Source organism: Platichthys flesus, chromosome 24, assembly GCF_949316205.1.
Source record: "Platichthys flesus chromosome 24, fPlaFle2.1, whole genome shotgun sequence".
NCBI classification, from domain to species: Eukaryota; Metazoa; Chordata; class Actinopteri; order Pleuronectiformes; family Pleuronectidae; genus Platichthys; species Platichthys flesus.
This window is the reverse complement of record NC_084968.1, coordinates 6,294,369-6,313,276: the sequence shown is the minus strand read 5'-3', so window position 1 is coordinate 6,313,276 and position 18,908 is coordinate 6,294,369. Positions and strand designations below refer to the sequence as shown.

General features: G+C 40.3%; 1 protein-coding gene and 1 non-coding gene across 2 annotated transcripts; both read right to left on the bottom strand.

The window, feature by feature from the left end:
• Positions 1–227: 227 nt before the first annotated feature.
• naa40 (N-alpha-acetyltransferase 40, NatD catalytic subunit) lies at positions 228–10,946 on the bottom strand. The gene is made up of 8 exons (XM_062384141.1): positions 10,606–10,946; positions 7,799–7,894; positions 5,692–5,744; positions 5,415–5,510; positions 4,784–4,942; positions 4,624–4,707; positions 4,434–4,511; positions 228–4,071 (listed from the first exon to the last, which is right to left on the bottom strand). The coding sequence occupies exons 1-8, from the start codon at positions 10,609–10,611 to the stop codon at positions 3,924–3,926; spliced, it is 720 nt and encodes a 239-aa protein (XP_062240125.1). The 5' UTR covers positions 10,612–10,946; the 3' UTR covers positions 228–3,923.
• A 1,716-nt stretch (positions 10,947–12,662) lies between these two features.
• trnal-aag (transfer RNA leucine (anticodon AAG)) lies at positions 12,663–12,744 on the bottom strand. Its single transcript has one exon. It is a non-coding gene; the product is annotated as a tRNA-Leu (tRNA).
• Positions 12,745–18,908: the final 6,164 nt, after the last annotated feature.

Here is an 18,908-nt window from a genome sequence, read left to right as displayed (position 1 = left end):
ATGATGCCCCTGCTAGCAAAATAAAACAAGTTAGAATTGTAATTTATCTCTTAATCATTTATCGAGTATAATTATTGTCTTGAAATGTGTACAATGCCTTATTTTACATTAATATATAAATGTCATGCTTCTGTATATTCTGTAATTCCATGCTTCTGTATATACACACACACTCATGTTTCAAATGTAAAATCATTCATGACAAGTAAAGAAAATCCAAAGGCATCTCTTCAAAAGTCAAACAACTTTCCTTTATTTGTAACATACAAATAAAACACTGACAAGGCAGAATGACTTACTTTTCCCTTTCATTATCGTTTATGGACAAGACTATTTAAACACTCACTCTCAATAATGGAAGGTTTTTTTGTATTTTTAAACATGTTTAAAAAAGTGTTTTACTTGTAAAAGGCCAAGAAATGAAAATGAATATGGATTCACAACAGCTTATATATATGTATATATATACACAGAGAAAAGACCAGTAGATAGATCTCTAATTTTGTGAGGGTATGTATATGTAACCATTTCCAAAATAAAACTTCTCAGTGACTTTGAAATAATCTCGCAAAGTTTAGGCTCATTTATCAAGTTAGCATATTTTCACAAATGAATTTCTGGTTCAGGCGAGCCAATTTTTTCTTTTTTAACACAGCTCACTTATCTGGATGAATGAAACCACTGAGCGCGGATCCAGGTTCAGTCAAAATTTGTGTCATATTTCCTTAAAGCCATTTCACATCTCCAAGGTGAAGAGACTTTTTCTTTTACTGAATCACAAAGTCACGCAAGAACTAAAATCAACTCCTGAAAAGTAGTGTTCTTTTCTTGGTAAAGTTTGATACAGTTTGACAAATCAGAAATTCATTTAAATTTGGTATGACACAAATAAATTTACTCTAGGTCCGAGCTGCGGCCAATTCAATCCAGTAAACACCAAACTGACAACATGGCTGTTTAAGTGAAACAGATGAGGTTTGATTACGTTTGATTAACCTGAGAGAGACTGTCAGTCGGTTATAAACTACCACTATGTACAATAACTTTTGTTTTTTTTACTGTAACCTATGCGGTACAAAAAAAATGAATTACTGTACTTTTCAGAAGGCAGTCTAAAACAAAAACAGTCAATATATTGTTTGTTTTTTTTTGCTCATGATCAGAGTTCAAACAAGCAGGAAACACCATCATGTTGTCTAGAGGTGTAGAATATTTTTTATATGAATGTTTTATGGTCTCCATTAGGTTTGGAAACAAGCAAAAAACGTTCACCTCATGTTCCAGACTTGATCATTCACAAGGGTTTTTGTCGTAATAACATTTTTGTTGACGCGTAACGTATTATTTTAGTTTCCTTTTCAAAATACTAACCAGGCAATAATCTGTATGAAATCTTGAGTAGTCAATGATTGGACCAGTTCTAAAACCTTTCAAACCGTACCTGGTTAAGACTCTCTCAGCCACATCAGACAGCGGAATATTTGCATCCACAGTAGTGTAAAGAAGCATCTTTTCACTCTTCCAGCCCATACACAAAGTCCTCACAAACCGACTACAGTCCCGGAATTAATGGATTTCTTTTTCAAATCGGTGCCTTTAACCCAGCTGACAGGCGCTTGAAACTGTCCAAAAATACCCTGAAGGTTCTGTAAACAGATATGGAATCGACAAGGTGGAAGTGGTTACAGCAGCCTTTCTAGGTTGACTAGTGAATCTAAAATCCTCAGTGGAACACGCATCTTGGCAGCTGTATAGTAAAACTCAACTCTAAGATGCTCAAACCTAAGCATTACCTTTCAATTTCACACAATCAGCCCTTTCACATACGTCTTACATGCACAGATTTGTATGAAACATTAAGGTAATCCTAACAGAACCACATGAGGACTTTAGGTGCAGGTGTGAACAGTGCAGCTGCCCTTCAGAGGCAGCATCACTGGAGTGTAATCCATGAAATGTTGTCATGCAAGCTAATGAGTGGGCTGGGAAAACACGTCACGACTGAGGTAAAGAGAATAATAAGGACCATAAGAACGGTTTCAGAGCTCCGCGATAACTTCTATCCCCCGTCCACTCATCCATCCACCTGTGCTCCTTCAAGGAAACAGCATTCATCCCCTTCCACATTTAATGAAGTGGTGACGTCTAGCGATTCTCATCCATGTCAAAGCAATATGATTCGCTCATGCTAACAAAATATATAAGGGATGGAAGATGGTTTTTGTAGTATTTTTTCCTTTTTAAATACAGCTAAAAGTAGCATCAACTTGTATCATTAGTACCTCTTGGAAACAAAGCGAACTAAGAGGCAAACAGGAGAAATGCAACTGAACAAAAGGTGACTCAAGATGAGAGCAAACGTAACACGTCTGCCGTCATCCTTTAGCACCTTTAGGACATGGGAGGGAGAATAGAGAGGCACAATGAATGAGGAAGTAGAGAGGATGGTATTGTTCTTTAAAAGGAACTGAAGAATGGGAAAATGTGGCAACAGGAACTGAATCTCCCAGGAAGAGATGGCAGTGAAAAAGTAAACGTTTCAACTCATGTGCCCTGATTATGAAATATGAGAGGTTAACGCATTATTTACCTTGTGGGTTCAATGCAAATTTACCGCAACAAATTATGGAAAATTGAAGTCATTTGGAGAAGAAGTCGTGACAATCTTGAACATCTTGCCTCATAAGTTAAAAAAAAATTAAAGCTGGAGACGTCTATACATTTAGTTATCACCCAAAGAGAGAAGCTGGCTCGTGCAGTTTGGGTAGTGTAACCATGTAATAGTAGCATTGTGGGCAAATGTGCTTTAGCTAAAATAAAATGTAACAAACCACATTAACATAATTTGGGTTAGAATGTAACTGAGGCTTCTGAGACTGTTTTCAAGGGCCTCATTACGGGATATTTGCCCAGTACACTCAAAATAATCCTGTGGGAAACAAGTGCTGAGCCTTTGTATGAGATCCCAAGGAAATAAAAAAAAAAAGCCAGATTTTAACTTGCTGAGTATTCATGGTCATTCAAATTGAAACATGATCAACTTACTTAAATGTGCCACTTTAGATAAAGCAGCACTGCAGAAGGATTTGATACAGTATAGTACATTTGAGTTCCTTGCAGACATGCACTGCACCCTGCAGTTCCTCCGTAGGTTGTACAGAGGAGGTGAAAATGTGAACTTAAATGACCGAGTGAGACGCTCTGCACTTTCTGCAGACTTTATCTGCCTGGCCTCCTAGTATACCGTTAGTTAAAATCCTGGAGAAGAGGCTGTAAGAACACAGCAGGGGAACTCTCGCTGGATTCCCTGTGAGTTAGTTTATGACGCTTGTAACACGCGACAGACGCAAAAATTAAATAGACAAAGAAAACATATCACGGTGAAAACGTGGTGTCCTATACGCGTCTGTGCAGAGAACAACTAGCTGTGATGTACATGTGTGAAAGGCGGACTCTGGGTTAACTTTGTAGCCAATTCCCTGGATTTTAACCTCAGGTCATGTCTGAAAACAGCTTAGGAGATGAGAGAAAGATGGCATGAGGTTGAGTGTGGCTGGTAAAATAATGTCAGCAAAAGGCCGTTTTCTTGACTGGGAACTACTGATAATCATTAAGTGGGAGAAGGGAATGTGAAAAGATGACTTGGACATTGAACCAAGAAGTAGGAAACAACAAACAGGAGCTATGTGTGAAAGCTCACACTGCATTCTGCCTTTGTAGCGGGAAACAAAGAGACACGCGAATCTCAATGCGACATCAACATCTGTAGCCAGGTATTCCACCATCTGTTCATTTTAAACGGTTGTAGAGACGACCGTTCAAACTCAATGTTTGCAGAATAGCAGGCAGCTCAAGCTTTCACACACAGCCATGACAGTTGCTGGCTTTTTAAACCAATCAGAAAAGGTGTAACTGGAGTCGAATCAGTGGCAGCAGCCACCACAGTGGCCCCCCCCGTGGGTGTGTCCCGCCGGTGCCTCGCCGTGTTTGGTCCGCCGGCTCAGGATCTCGTAGGTGCAGTCGTCGCCGCAGCAACCGGACATGCTCGGCGAAGTTTCGTCCATCTCAAACCTAAAAACGGAGGGATGAGAGGGTTTAGTTAAGAAGGACGAAGGAGAGAAAGAGCTTACGTGAAGAGCATCATGTATACATGAACACAGCCATCAACACTTACTACAAACAATCTACTACTTCTGACCAAGGGTGAAACAGTTTCAGTAAAAGATAATAAATATGAAACATTATCATTATATATCAAAAACATCAGCCCCCTTAATATGCAATAGCCCACCGCTGTACAACATTTTATGGCAGTCAGTTTGGCAGTTTTTGCCTGATCCTGCTAACTACCAAACAATTGCAGACTAAAACACAACCTCCTTGACAGAGGTAAATATACATTTTTTGCACTCTTGTGGAGCGAGTATACTTACTGTAAAGCATCTCTGAAGAACTGGTAAGCCCCGTGGTTGTGTTTGAAAACTGTCAACATCACTTTCTTCATCTGTGTACTGGACAGAGAAAACGCGAGAGCAGAAAAGAAACAGAAAACAAATACATTTAACTTATGTTTTCACAAATGACACATTTTCTCCCTGCCGTTAAGGTAGCTGTGGTTGTTACCTGTTAGCGATGAGCTGTAGAATCTGGATGAGGAACTTGCCGAGTCCTTTCCTCCGCACTCTGCTCTCTAACTGCACCTCATAGCTGGAGAATCGAGGCAAAGGTTTAAGTGCTGATAGACTTGTCCTGAAATCTAGAAACTTTTGGAATGGGAGCTTACCAATATAAAACCTCCTCCCCGCACTCCACATCGAATCGGAAGTGAGAGAAGGCCACAGGGGCGGAGTCCCCGTCACGGGCCAGCAGGTACCACGCCCTCTCGTCGTTCATCTCATCCCTCTTTTCCCTCTCCTTCCATCCCCACTCGCTCTGCTCGTACCTACGTCGCAGCAGAAAGTAAAAGTGTTGACCCAAACCTGACCTGCGTGCGCTAATTTTTCCCTCGCATTTCTCTGCACCATCGCCTCAGAAAGGAGCGTTTTTCAAAATGGAGGACATTGAAGTTGTAACGCACTGTCTGTCATTTGTTAAATGAACCCTTCTGTAACCGCGAGGAGCCTAACTGTAGTAATCTCTCTGCCTCATCTCAAATCTGTCTGCATTGCTTCTAATCTCCTTTCCTCAGGCTCCTCATTGTGTATTATCAAATTCCTGCTCATATTAAAAAACAGATCCACATCTCACTCTGTCCCCGTTTGATGTCACTTCACAATTCTGCTGCACACAATTTCTGGCTTGTCCGCACTTCTTCCCAGCTCTAATCTACAATGCATATCTATGGGAGTCTGTCTATTCATCTCTGGAAACAATTTTTTGTTCCTGAAATACAAGGCAGAAAAAAGGTTTCTTACAGTGTCTGCATGTTGGCCCTGGTGAGTTCGAAGGCCCACTCCACGGACAGGGGATTGAGGGTGGTCACCCGCTTACACTCTATCTGCAGGTTCAGCCTGGACAAAAGGACAACAGGGTCATCAGCATTGAGAATGTGGGACAACTGTGTGCAGAGTGGGTGGGAGAAGTAAATACCACCAGCAGACCAACTGTCCCCTCCATATGGCAAAGGAAACAAGTATGTATTTCATGAAATTCTAAATGAGTCCTTTGTAGGCATACAAAGCGAATGCGTACCCGTTTCTGTCGTATTTTTTGAAAGCTGGGAAGGCAGCCAGTGGATCATCCAGCTGTGAGAAAAAGAGGCAAAATTAGCTTTAGAGGCTTTCATAACAAACAAATGAATGATACCATAAGGAGTAACACGTACAAATTAAATATTTGAGTTCTGATGTGGACTGAGGAAGATTTCTTAAAGGGCTTTTTTCACAGTTTTGTGAAATTGAATTCACAAACCATCCATCCATCATGAACACCACCTATTATGTAAAGCAGCTAATCCCAGCTGGACGGGTCGAAAGCACATCGCAGGGCTAACAAGCTGCTTTCAGACCTGCAAAAACTCGGTATAATTTCTGGACAGATGCCAAACATAAAAAATACAAATATCTTTACATGAAAAAGAAGAGCTGGCTGTTGCTGTGTAGATTTGTGTTGCATTGAAAGCATCTTACTGGGGCATCTCCTGCTGCTTTGGTCATGTGTGAATATGTATGAAAACAAACCAGCATTTGGACCAACAATGTTCTTGCTGTGCGGCAATTAATCATTCATTACTTTAATCATTATTCATATTCTCAAATGACACTTACTTCCCTTGCGAAAGCAGGAATTCACCAAAAATGACTATGAAAGAGATTGGAACTGTGTGGATCCTAAATTCTCCAACTTTGGCTCATACAGGCGGAGAAATAACAGAGCTATTTGTGATACAGTGCCTTTAGCTAGTCATAACAAGCATCCAAAAGTCAGGTTTTCCTAGGCCCAGACAGTATAAATGATCTCAAATTAAGAATACCCCTTTTCTTATATCATGAGACACTGAGGCCCAGATACTATCAGCCACATATTTTCCCGTGGTATTCTGCAGGTTAGTGTAAAGTTGCTCATGCGCGATATAACTGCCCACCCACTGAAATTAAATGTTTTGGTTTTCAATACCCTTTTAATTTAAGAACCTTTTTACTATAGAAAAATGCTGTATGATATTTGTTTTTTAATTTGGATATTTTTCTAATATTGAATGGCTCTTCAAATAATTACACTTGTGCAAAATCACAATCAAAGTACAATTGAAAATGCTTCACTGTTACACATTACATAAAACAAAACTAAAACAAAACCTTAAATTGTCAATTCTGGCAGCTTTTTATTGCAATTTGATAGATCATATTTTAAAACAATAGGCAAGACAGTATTATTGTCCAGATATAACTTTTTGAGTGCCCTGGGGCTTCAGGTTAGCTATCTGTAATTTGTTTGGTCCTGGATCCTGATACCTTCAAAGAAATAATGTCGGCATGTAGAACCGTGTGGAGAAGCAGGAACAGATATCTAGCATATATAAGTATTGGTTCAGGCTTGGCATCAGGTTCAAAAAAAGAAAAGAAAGGGACATTCCTGCTTTTGACTTTTAGACACAAATCCTGTCAACTACTTTAAACAGAAGCTCAAATTTAGTGTTCCTCTGAGCCCCCGGTCCTGATGAGTGATCCATCAACACCTCTGTTCCATTTAAAGACTAAGTAGAACCTACCAGAATCAGGATTTCCCCAGCTTTTGTAAGCAATGAATGCACCGTTTTCTTCATTTCTAACAACAGCCCAAGTCCAACTGTGTTACTGTTGGCAACAGCATAAACAAAAATGAATTTTACGTGGGGAGAATATTTCTTGAATTCCTTCTCTGCTGGCACATCGACAGGGGGAGAGGAGGGAGCACTGCCCAAAACAGTAAGTGGCCCATTTTGGGACAAAGTGACACAGAAAAGTCGCAGTGAGCCAGGGCCGGCCTGTTCTGCTAACAGCCTGTTGAGGAAGTGGCTGCGGCTCAGCTCGAGGAGAGTGTGAGAGCTTTGTTCTCCTCCAGGCTACAGCACAGCTTACTAATGCTCCAGCCCACCTCCGAGCTGCAGGAGCTGTCGGTCTGCTGTGTGTTCTGTTAGATGGGCAGGATTTAATATTGCCCCTTAATTATGCATTGAGAAACATATGGCACTGTGTTCTGCTTTTCATGTCAAGAACATATCAATTATTGGAGTAATTAGGGCAGGGGGGGCACAGTGGAGGTTTACACCCAAACTCTCACACACCAAAAAAAAATGGCATCCTGCAACCAAATTTACCTTATTGGCAGCTTCCACCTTAGCACAGACGGCGTCCATAGCCGCCCTCTCCTCCTGACGCCGGGCCTTCTTCTCCTTTGCTCTGTTTGACTTCCTCTGAAAGTAGGAAATAAGGAAGCGTTGAATGTAGGAAGATGTCAAGATGGAAATGCACATGCATTACTTCTCTTTAAAGCATCATCAGGCCGCCTCTCTCAGACAATAAATCCCCTAATGATCTTTAAGGCTCATATATCATAACTTAATCCTGATACACTGCTCAAAAGTGCTGATCCCCTTCTTAAGAAACAAATATATGAACCAAAGAAACCATATAAGTTCCTTCTGGATTCTGCAGCTTTGTCTTTTATTATTAGTAGAGCGGTAAATGGAAGCAGTTAAAATGCCTTTTCTGTGTGCAGACTTCAATTGTAGAACCTGCATCAACACGACAAGGGAGACTTAATGACCCTAGTACAACAGACCTCTAAACCGCAGAACTAGTACAGCCAGTGAAAGCAAGACAAGCTAATGAAGGTCAGCCATGCAGAACAGCACGCGTCACTAAACAATGAAGAAAACCGTATTACTATTAAAAACATCATCTTTAAGTCTATAAAAACAGCAAGATAACGAGAGGTAAAAACAAGAGCATTCATATTCCCATCAGTAGCTTTTATGACCAACACTTGCTGTATTGCTCAATGCTGTGTGAAATAGCCTGGTGTTTATACTGTATCGCTGATGGTGCATACTGCTGTCAGAGTGGGATTATAGTATTGAAAATTTCTGTGATACTGATACTCTAAATTTTGCCGGATCCTGGCTTCGTGTCCAGTGCTGGTGTCAGCAATGGTGCAGCTATAATTCACACACATTACTATGGCTGCATCAATTATTTTTTGCAACAGCAAGAACACACACCAACAGCTGCTGCAAATGGGATTCCATAGGAAACCAACATAAATGAGTATTAGCCATTTCTATAGCCGTGTTTCACAACAGAGCTGCCTTGGCAGTAACACTTCCAACACACCTCTGCCAAACACCTTACGTTTCCACCTCTGACTGTTCTGCTTGTTCGTAAGCAAGATGGAACAAAAAATCCTTGAAAGATTACCAAGGAACTTGGTAGAAGAAATAGGACCCATTAAGTTAAGGTGTGGATCTAGATCATGGGGTGGATCGAGAATTTTCTATTTTTCTTCTAGTTTTTTTTAATATAACACTTTCAACATTTCCCAGGAGTCAGGAAAATAATCCATGGATCTTATTGGAAAAAATAGGCATGTGGAGGGGACTGATATCTATGAGTGGGTCCATTTTGGTGCAGCTTGATATAATTTAAGGGAACTGTTTGGGCTTGGCAGAGGTATGAGCTCTACTGAGTGCAATTCTAGTTTAAAAGCTTTTCCGCTGGTTAAATGAACCTCCCTGATGACATAATACAGCAAACAAATAATCATGTTGCACGTCAGGATGTTTACAGGAGTGGGACCAACTTTCTTGATGAAGTTAAAGCCACCCCCTTCAACATCAAAAGGAATACACTTGGATGAAATTATACTTAAATAGCAAAGGAGATATTTAGCTATTCCAGCCATTAGACAACCAGCTAATTTCATCACAAGACAAGATCTGGGTCAGGATCTGGGGGCCTAAGCACCAAGTCATAAACAAAAAAAAATCAAAAATAAACTTCTTAGATGATCATCTTAGTCTTTTATCAAGAAAACACACTGTTTCCACTCTTTCAAATGTGAAAATTTGTCGCAGTTCTGTTTTACATTAAACATAAACCATGTGCGTGTTCTGGACTGTTGTTGATACCAAAAATAGGGCCATTTGAAGATGTTACCACATGATCAGGCAAGCTTTCTAGACAACGGGAAAGCAATTACAACTAAATTCCATTACTGTGCCTCGAAGAGTCCATCTATTCACAACATGTTAATGAAGTTCACAGGGACATGTTTACCCTCCTAAATGGCTGCATCATGGTCAAACAATGGCAAAGAAAGGAGGGGAGGGGGGGCAGGCCAGTTAGAAAATTAGCTGAATTGCTCCATTAGATCCAGACCTGCACAGAGGAGGCAACAGTTGTGGGAAGGAATGCAGTGAATGGCCAACTGTAGCTCAGAGCATTAAGTCAGTACCAAGCACAGAGAGGCTGCAGACTGTGCAAACACGTGGATCGGTTTAAGAGGAGTGAAAGTGGCGGATGAAGTCACGTCTGCTTGCAGCGACGAGCTAAACTTGTGGGAACTAACCCCCCTAGTTACGGCCCGGGTTAGCCCCGAGTACACTATTAACCCCCACAACCAGCCCGGGTGTATGATAACCAGGCGGGCCAGCACGGTTAGTAAAACAAAAAGGATGTACACACTCGTAGAGTTGAGTGGTTAGCATCCATAGCTAGCACGCCACTCGTCGTGAATGTGGCATTCCGGAGTGGCTAACGCAGCTAGCATGCTAACAATGTCACAACACACACATCGGTGGGAAGTTAACTATGCCCAGCGGAAAGGTCAATGCAGAACCAATGCTGGGAAGCTCCCGTGTATAGTGTGTGTGGGTTAGCCGAGGCTGGCCGCTGCTGCCCCGGCTGTGTGGAGGTAGCTCCACGGCTAGCCGACACCTTGAGCTACAGCTACATCCATCCACCACGGTGTCTCTTCCTCTCCTTTCCCTTCCTCCCCCTTTCTTTCTTTCTTTCTTTCTTTCCTCCTCTCCCTCGCCGTCGCACCACCACACATCCACCAGCCTCCCACTCACTAGGAAGAAAAAAAACATCCTTGAATGTGCGAGCAGAAACAGAATCAACTCACCCCCATTTTTGGCGCTGTCTGCTCGGCTCCCCCAGGAGAAACACGCCTCTATTGTCCCCGCGCTCCGCCGCTGCTGGGTTATTAGTATCGTGGCCACAGAGACGAGGGGGCCACAGTCACATTAATATGACAACGGGAGGTGGTGTGCGCGGCCGATGCTAGCGGGCTAACGCGCCGAGCGGCGGCTGGAGGCGGCAGCGGCGGCCGAGGACGAATCTACCGGGAGGAATTAAAAGAGGATTTGACTGTTTTATTTCCCTTTACGTGCGGTTGGCGCCAAACAGCGAGCGGCTGAACACCCGGTCTGTTCCTGTGCCCTTTTCTCTCCTCCGCCGCGCCGCCTTCACGTGCCGCCCCTGAGCTCAGACTTCTCACAACCCACCGACACCCCCCCCCCCCCTCACGGGCGCATTCAAGGCCGTGATAAACAGTAGCGCTGCTCTCAAACTATGTGGAAAGTCACGTACAGCGAGATTCCTCTGAGGATTTGTATCGCTTCTTGACACGTGAGATTGCTGCAGCTCCATTTAGAATTATTATTGTTTTAAATACAGCAACAATAACATTTTTTTTTTAAAGTAGGCCAATTCCATTTCTTCCAAACCGACAACTTAGCTTCAGACGGAATAAATTCATTAAAAGTAGTCATTCGTCTTATAGTCTATATTTTACCCCTTTTCACCTTGATTCCAGCTCTCACAAACAAACTATAAGTAACTGCTTTCTGAATTTGTATACCTCTGTCTGGAAACTTGTTAATATAGATAGATATAGATAGATTTCTTTATTCATCCCGAATGGAAATTAAGTCATCATAGCAGCCGGTACATTTGAATACAATAAAATACAATACAATAGAATAAAATAAAAAATATTGAGGTAGAAAGAATAAAAACAGAAACACAAGATAAATAGGTAGTTAAGTTGCAGTGGCAAGATGATGGTAATAGTACTGATGATATGCTGGTAATGTTATTGTTAGACAGTATATAAAAATAGTACAGTATAGATAGTATATAATATAACATAATATATATTTATATATGATAGTAATTATACCAATATAATAGCAGTATATAGTAATAATGGCAGCAACAGTATATATAATAATAATAGTAAATATAATAATAATAACATGTACACATGTATAAATATGTGTATATAGACTTAAATATACAAATAATATACAAAGAGTATGATATAATATGATATGATATATAGTAGAGGTATAAATATAAGTATTTGACTATACAATAGATAATATAATATACTATGAGTGTAAGAATATGTAGACAGAGTGTGCAAAAGACAATATTATTGTATAAATTATATATAGTATCAATATGGTTTATATAAACGCATATCACATATGATGTGAAGTAAGTGTTCCAGTATATGGAGCAGAGTGAAACTCTTGTCTGTGCATCCCCCCTCAAATATGATTGGGTTGTTACATAAACCTATAGATCTCTTGCAATGTAGATCTAAGATCGATAGATATAGAGAGATAGAGCGATGCCTTATTCTAACCTTAACTCAAACTTAATCTTACCTTATATTCACCTTCAACTGTAATGATTTGCAAAAAAGACAAATTCTATGCCGAATTATAAACTCCATGTGAAGACAATGGGTTTACACTGAGTGCAGATGTAAAATAAACTGTGGATCTGAATGAGAGCCAATGATCATCAAACGTTCTGTGTTCAAAATGTTAATCTGCAGAGAGACTAGTAAACTAAATTTTTGGTTAAATGTAATGGAGTAAAAAGTAATATTTCCCTCTGAAATTCGGTGGAGAATTTAAAGGCGGAGATAAAAAAATATACCCAAGTAAATTCTTTACTTGAGTAAATCTACCAAAGAATTTGACTATTTCATCAACATTTTGCAGCCCTGTCCACATGCACAGTATTTCTCACCAAAACAAAACAATTGGTGTGAACGTCAGCAATGTGTTGGAACTACATCCTGTAAATTCACCATATCGCGGGTGTTGTCTCTTGATATCATCTGTTATGTGACAGCTAATAATAGAACAACAAAGAAAATGTTTCTGGCAGCGGCGGGATTCGAACCCGCGCCTCCGAGGAGACTGGAGCCTTAATCCAGCGCCTTAGACCGCTCGGCCACGCTACCCCATATCATTGAAACAACCCGCTGATGATTTCGTACTCGATATTCCAACGGCCATTGAATGCGTCACCCTTTTACCACAGATGTATGGAGGACCATACATGACTTAGGTAAAAATAAATAAATAAATAAATGTATAAATAAATACAGAAATAAATGAATAGATAAAAATGGAAATAAATACAGAAATAAATAAATCTCAGTCTTAAATATATTTGCACATTTATTTATTGCCTGATACATTTCCTTTTCATTTGCAGTGTCCTTATGCTAATGAGAAAGGCGGGCCTAACCGCAGTCTCATGCAGGATTGGTCACAGGAGTGTAATGATCCAGCCCTACTACTTCTGCCTCTCAATGCTGGTGGTGTGCAGTAGCTGTTTGCAGCGTTCAGCCAGTTCACACTTAAAATGAATTAGTTCAAGTTCAGAGGGTCAGTTAAGGTTATTGTTTATTGGAATGATTTAGGTGTCAGTAGTCCTGACTGTGAGCGTCACGTCTCCCGTTCTACTGAGCACAGGGAGCGAGCCGAGAGGAGGAAGGAGAAACTCCAGCTCGGTACAAACCACCTGCCGCCTCTGCTCAGATCATGAAGCCGCTGATCTCTGAGTAGATGTGACCAGAGAAGCTCTGTGTTTCCACTGTTTCCACTGTTCCACAGAGTCACTAACTGGCTGTTTCACGGTGAAGAGATCAAGTCTCAGTCACTGCCCGTGTCTGAGCGATTGTGTGGCGGAGCGCAGGGGCTGTGTGTGTGTGTTTAGCTCAGTTGACCAATCCTGCTCGAGACTGAGGTTAGGCCCGCCTTTCTCATTAGCATAAGGACACTGAAATTTATACATTCATTTATTTATTTATTTTTACTTAAGTCATGTATGGTCCTCCATACGGATGTAGTATCCTTGTGTGCACGGAGGGCTGATCACAAAATATAATCTGATAGATGGTAACATATAAGAAAGAGTTTGGAGTAACATGTTATATAAAGTCAAACCCATGTGACACTTCAGTGTAATCTTTAGAAATTTAATAAACTTATTTCAATAACCTTTTTTCTCAAACGTTTTTTTCTCTGTAGGTCACCCTTTCTCTTCTCTAAAATGTTTTAAAACTGAGGTGATGGGATGTAAGACATAATAGTAGTAGCTCATCTACTAGAAAGTTCAAATAGTAGCATTAAGAAGAAGAAGAAGAAGAAGAAGAAGAAGAAGAAGAAGAAGAAGAAGAAGAAGAAGAAGAAGAAGAAGAAGAAGAAGAAGAAGAAGAAGAAGAAGAAGAAGAAACAACTTTTAGTTCATTGTGTTTTCATTTGTGTTTTTATCGTCAAATGCACAACAATAACATTAAGCAGTTGCTGGCATTGAAATGCTTGAGTCTCAGGCTCTCTTCTAACAATGCTCAAGTAATTACAACCTATACAATAAAATAAAATTGAAATAGTGTAAAATAGAATAAAATAGAATATACAAATTTTAAATAGAAAATAAAGTATATATATCTAAATATATATATATAAACAGCAGAGGAGAAATTAAAACAACAAAAGTGCAAATATGCAAATATGCAACAGACAGAAGAAGAAGAAACAGCTTTTAGTTCATTGTGTTTTAATTTGTGTTTCTATCTTAAATATGGTATTGCAGCACAAATGTCCTTATCCGTGTATGATTCATTTAGGCTCTCCTGTAACTATATTGTTACTGATAGGCCTGTAATGATTTGAATAGTCCACAGCCAGTATGAATATTTAGCTCACAACATAAGAATAAACATTTTATTACTCAAAAAGCTGATCATTTAGGATAATAGCTGAGTGATATCAGTACCTCTGTGATGCACTGTTTCATAAAAGTAAGGCTGGTGTATGAGTTTGATAACCTACCCCAATGCTTTTGGGCGTTAAATCGAACTAAACAATTAGTGGGAGTAAAGGGAAACATTGCAGTAATATAGAATGTACCCCGGATTTCCATTACTGTAGTGATTCGGGCAATAAAGATGCTCAATAACCAGTGCTGGAAAACAAAGCATAAATGGTGCTTTTTTTTAAAATCGGTGCATAATGACTGAATTGCTGAATAGCTGACGTATGACGCTCATTGACGTATAGTACATAACAAAAGTATATTCATATTTGATCTCAGTAGAAAATTCGACGGGGTCCAAATGGTTACTCTTACTCACCATCCAGGGAGCAGCTCCAGGATGTGTCTCCGTCTCCACATGACATCATCCTGACTCCAATGCATGAATTACAATTCAAGCAAAACTGTGTGGATAGATTACTGAAATGACTCAAGGACACAGAGATCATGTCCTTGGTATGTTTGGGAACACAATAACCTATAATCCATTGTTTTATAATTTTACAAAGATGGGCATTTAAAATGATGAAAGTCTTAATGCCACAAAAATTGTGAAATGCATGAATGAATAGAAATATAAATTCTCAATCTAAATCTAATCTAATCTTAATTCAGATCAATCTCAGCACATACACCACAATGCATGATGCATGATGAATGTTATTTATAGAAAAGTTAATTAAACTTTTAGAGTATTGAGACTAATAGACAATTTGCATCTCTCTTATATTAGAAAGGAGAAAAAAAAACAGTAAGTGAAATTTAGCTCATAAGAGGTTCATGACTTGAAGCAGATACTAATAGTCACCACAAGATGGCAATATTGAGTATGAAATGACCCATTTTCTATTGCTGCCCTATATTTCTTCCAAATAAATACAATTAAGCTTCAGACAGAATAAATGATGAGATAATACATTACTAAAAGAATATTTATAATACAATAGTCATCTACCATGACGTGAAATGTTTTTCTTTATTCATCCTTGACTCCAGCTATTACAAACAAACTCTTGTTAACTGGTGAATCTTCATATGTTCAAATGTTTCCTTTGCTGTATGTAACACCTCCTCCAATCCTAAGTACGTGTATTTGGATTTCTGTTATTCGACTTGTATTCAAAAGAGTCAGACAAGGATGCATCTCTGGGCTCTCACATCATATTTTTATAGACATAGGTTGAATGACAGTCTCTCCTTTATCTGTTGTCTTTTGGTGAAAACAACAACACAAGTTTCTTCATATAACCACATTCACTCCATAAAGCACAAAACACTAAAGATTACTTTCCCCTGCCTATTCACAAGGCTCCATGGCCACATCTATATTGTTTTACCTCTGCTCAAATGTGCAGACAGTTTCACTTCAATTCTTCTTTAGATATTGGGGTTTGCTGCATAAAGCCTAAAGAAAATACCATGGATATGGAACCTTTGTTGGTAATGCAGGTATTCATATAATTTTCTAGCATGCAGCAGTGGGCTCTTGTGATGTATGACATCACAACAAAACAAAACAGTTAAATATTACTTATGAGGTCACTGGCCATGACTGTGAGACTTGGTTTAATGGGATATGAGATGGCCCCCTTCACAGGCCTACCCACTTTTCCATAATGCAAATAAAGGCCTTGTCTGGGTAGGGGGGGCCTCTTCCTCTCTCCCTCTTCATCTCTCTCACACAAAACACACACACACGCATAAACACACTCATGCAGCAGCTCTCCCCAGCACACAGATGGCCCAGTCTCTAAACCCCGCCTACAGTCTTTTGTCTTCAGGGAATCTGTCTCTGGCTGTGGGCAGAAAAACGATATATCCAAATGGTCAGTAGGGGGCGCTGCGAGGAACAGGGAGTTGAGACGGAGGCCCAGATTCTCATTGTATCAGTTGCTCTCTCTCTCTCTCTCTTTCCGTTCCTGCAGCTGAGACCCACAGCCAAACATCTCTACTCATCCTCCAGTTGAAGTGTGACCCCTGTCTGCATTCTCTCTTCCTCTGTCTGGAAACGTAAATGTAAATATGAAACTCTTTTCTGTACATTCCCCCTCAAGTGAGAGTGTGTGAGTGTGAGTGTGTGTGTGCGTGTGTGTGTGTGTGTGTGTGTGTGTGTGTGTGTGTGTGTGTGTGTGTATAATGAAGCGGAAGGTTTCCCCTCCCACACACACACGCAGCCACATGCATGCTCACACATAGACCTATATATCTCTTGCTTAGCAATGCAGTCCAAAAATAAGATAGATAGATAGATAGATAGATAGATAGATAGATAGATAGATAGATAGATAGATAGATAGATAGATGGATAGATGGATAGATAGATTATAGCGACAAACAGCAGTGAGGAAGAACAAGGATGAGGACAAGAGAATGGAGAGATGAAGAAGGAGGGACAAAGCCTAAGAGGAGAGAGGCAGAGAGGGGGAAAGAGGGAATCAACAGATGCAATGAGGAAGAGAACCAGAGGAGAATGGTGGATGAGAGATGAGGCATCGCTCCACACAGAGAGCCCTGCAGCACAGAAATGCACAACACAGAGCGGACGTCATCTCCACACGCTCTGGTAATTCTGCTGTGATGAGAAGTCGCCCAGCGTTGTCTACATTCGGCCTCTCAACCTGACAACTTTCATATCTTATTGCCGAAGTATTAGCCAAATCGGCATTGATTCCACTAAAAACCGAGGAATTATCGAATTATTCTGGATTAAAGTGGCTTCATTGTTTGGTTTAAATTATTTTTCATTGATTTTTATGTTCCAACAAAGACTTGCTGGGTTATATCGTAGAATATCAGATCAAATAAATCAAACTCATATTGAGGTTGTTTTGTGCACTGCTAACAGCTGGACCTGGGATGACAATATTGTATACAATGAAATTTTAATGTGGATACTGATTAATAATGATGATGTTGACTTTACATCACAGCTCAGTGAGGAAACTTTAGGATCTGGCTCGCAGATTGAGCTAAATTGTGATGCCCTTCCACCTTTGCACACCCTTTGAACCTTTGTTCTTCCCTCAGAGAAAATTTGCAAACAGGTCATATCTCATCCCATAAGCCAATTTGCAGATTGGGATGGGATCAATTGCCAAATATATATTCTGGGGAGTTCAAAGAGCAATTTCAGACATTTTGTTTATTTTTTCCTGCTATAAGCAGCTGTTCCATTTGCTTTGTGCAATGGATTGTGGGTAATTTTTGTATATGAATAGGATGTACAAAAATCTGGTTTATTTTAGTGCTCATGAATATTTTTGAGTGGTTATGTTACTTGTACAGCTTGAACACACCACCAATTCAAAACATGCATAGAAATAATGAGTAGTATGGAAACAGGGAGGTCCACTCGCCGTTTTGGATTTAATCCACAATGGATTGTGGGTTAAAACAAATATTATGTACATTTTCCTTTAAAGATTAGAGCCCTTGATACCTTAGATACATTTTGCCAAAGGGCTCAGGTTTATTTTGCAGGAATTCCTCCTCCGTGGTGCATGATGCTACAGGCATCTTCCAATGAGTGAGCACTGACAGATACACAACTCAAACTAAATTTTACAGACAATATGTCCAATTTAGTTTCTAAATGACAACATTGAATCATATGTTCTACGGTGCAACGTCTTTGAAATCAGTATGAAAATATCATAAAATAATGAATTTGCAAAGGTAAAGTATTGAAATGCAAGATTTTTCAACATGCACCATGGTATTACAACTATGAATGCATCAGGAGGAGTTCATTCTATCACATCTAATTCTGGAGCATGCATCTCCTGAGATATCAGAGAAAGTCAGAGACTTCACAGGAGGGAGAGATGGAGGGATGGGAGTCAGGGTGAGGTGTTAAGGGAAGAAATGAGGGGAGATGTGGAGGGAAATGGGGGGACGTGAGGGAGGTAGACAGCCGGGGAGTGAGAGTAGCAGACCGACAGACGAGAATAAAGGAATGAGACAGGTAGGGAGAGAGAAGGGGGGAGGATGAGAGGGGGTGAAGAAAGAAGTGAAAACAAGAGTGAGCTGAGGGGAGAGTGGGAGGGACGCTGAGTTCTGAAAGATCGAAGAGACGCCGAGTGCAAAGAGGAGGGATGGTAGGAGAGAGAGGGATGGAGTGACGAATGGAGAGGAGGACAGAGGAGGAGGAGGAAGAGGAGGAGGAGGAGGAGGAGGAGGAGGAGGAGGGAGGACTGAGGGAGGAAGAGGAAGGGAAGTGATGAGGGGAGGAGGGAGGAGGGAGGAGGGTAGCAGTTGTTCATTAGTGAGGAAGTGTGAGGGACTGGAGGACTGAGCAGGAGG

Excerpts from the sequence above, each read along its gene's own strand:
- naa40 (XM_062384141.1), bottom strand. Across the intron at positions 5,745-7,798 it reads AGGTGGAAGCTGCCAATAAG|CTGGATGATCCACTGGCTGC; the intron begins GTAAATTTGGTT and ends TTTTTCTCACAG. Across the intron at positions 4,708-4,783 it reads GGGGAGGAGGTTTTATATTG|CTATGAGGTGCAGTTAGAGA; the intron begins GTAAGCTCCCAT and ends TCGATTCTCCAG.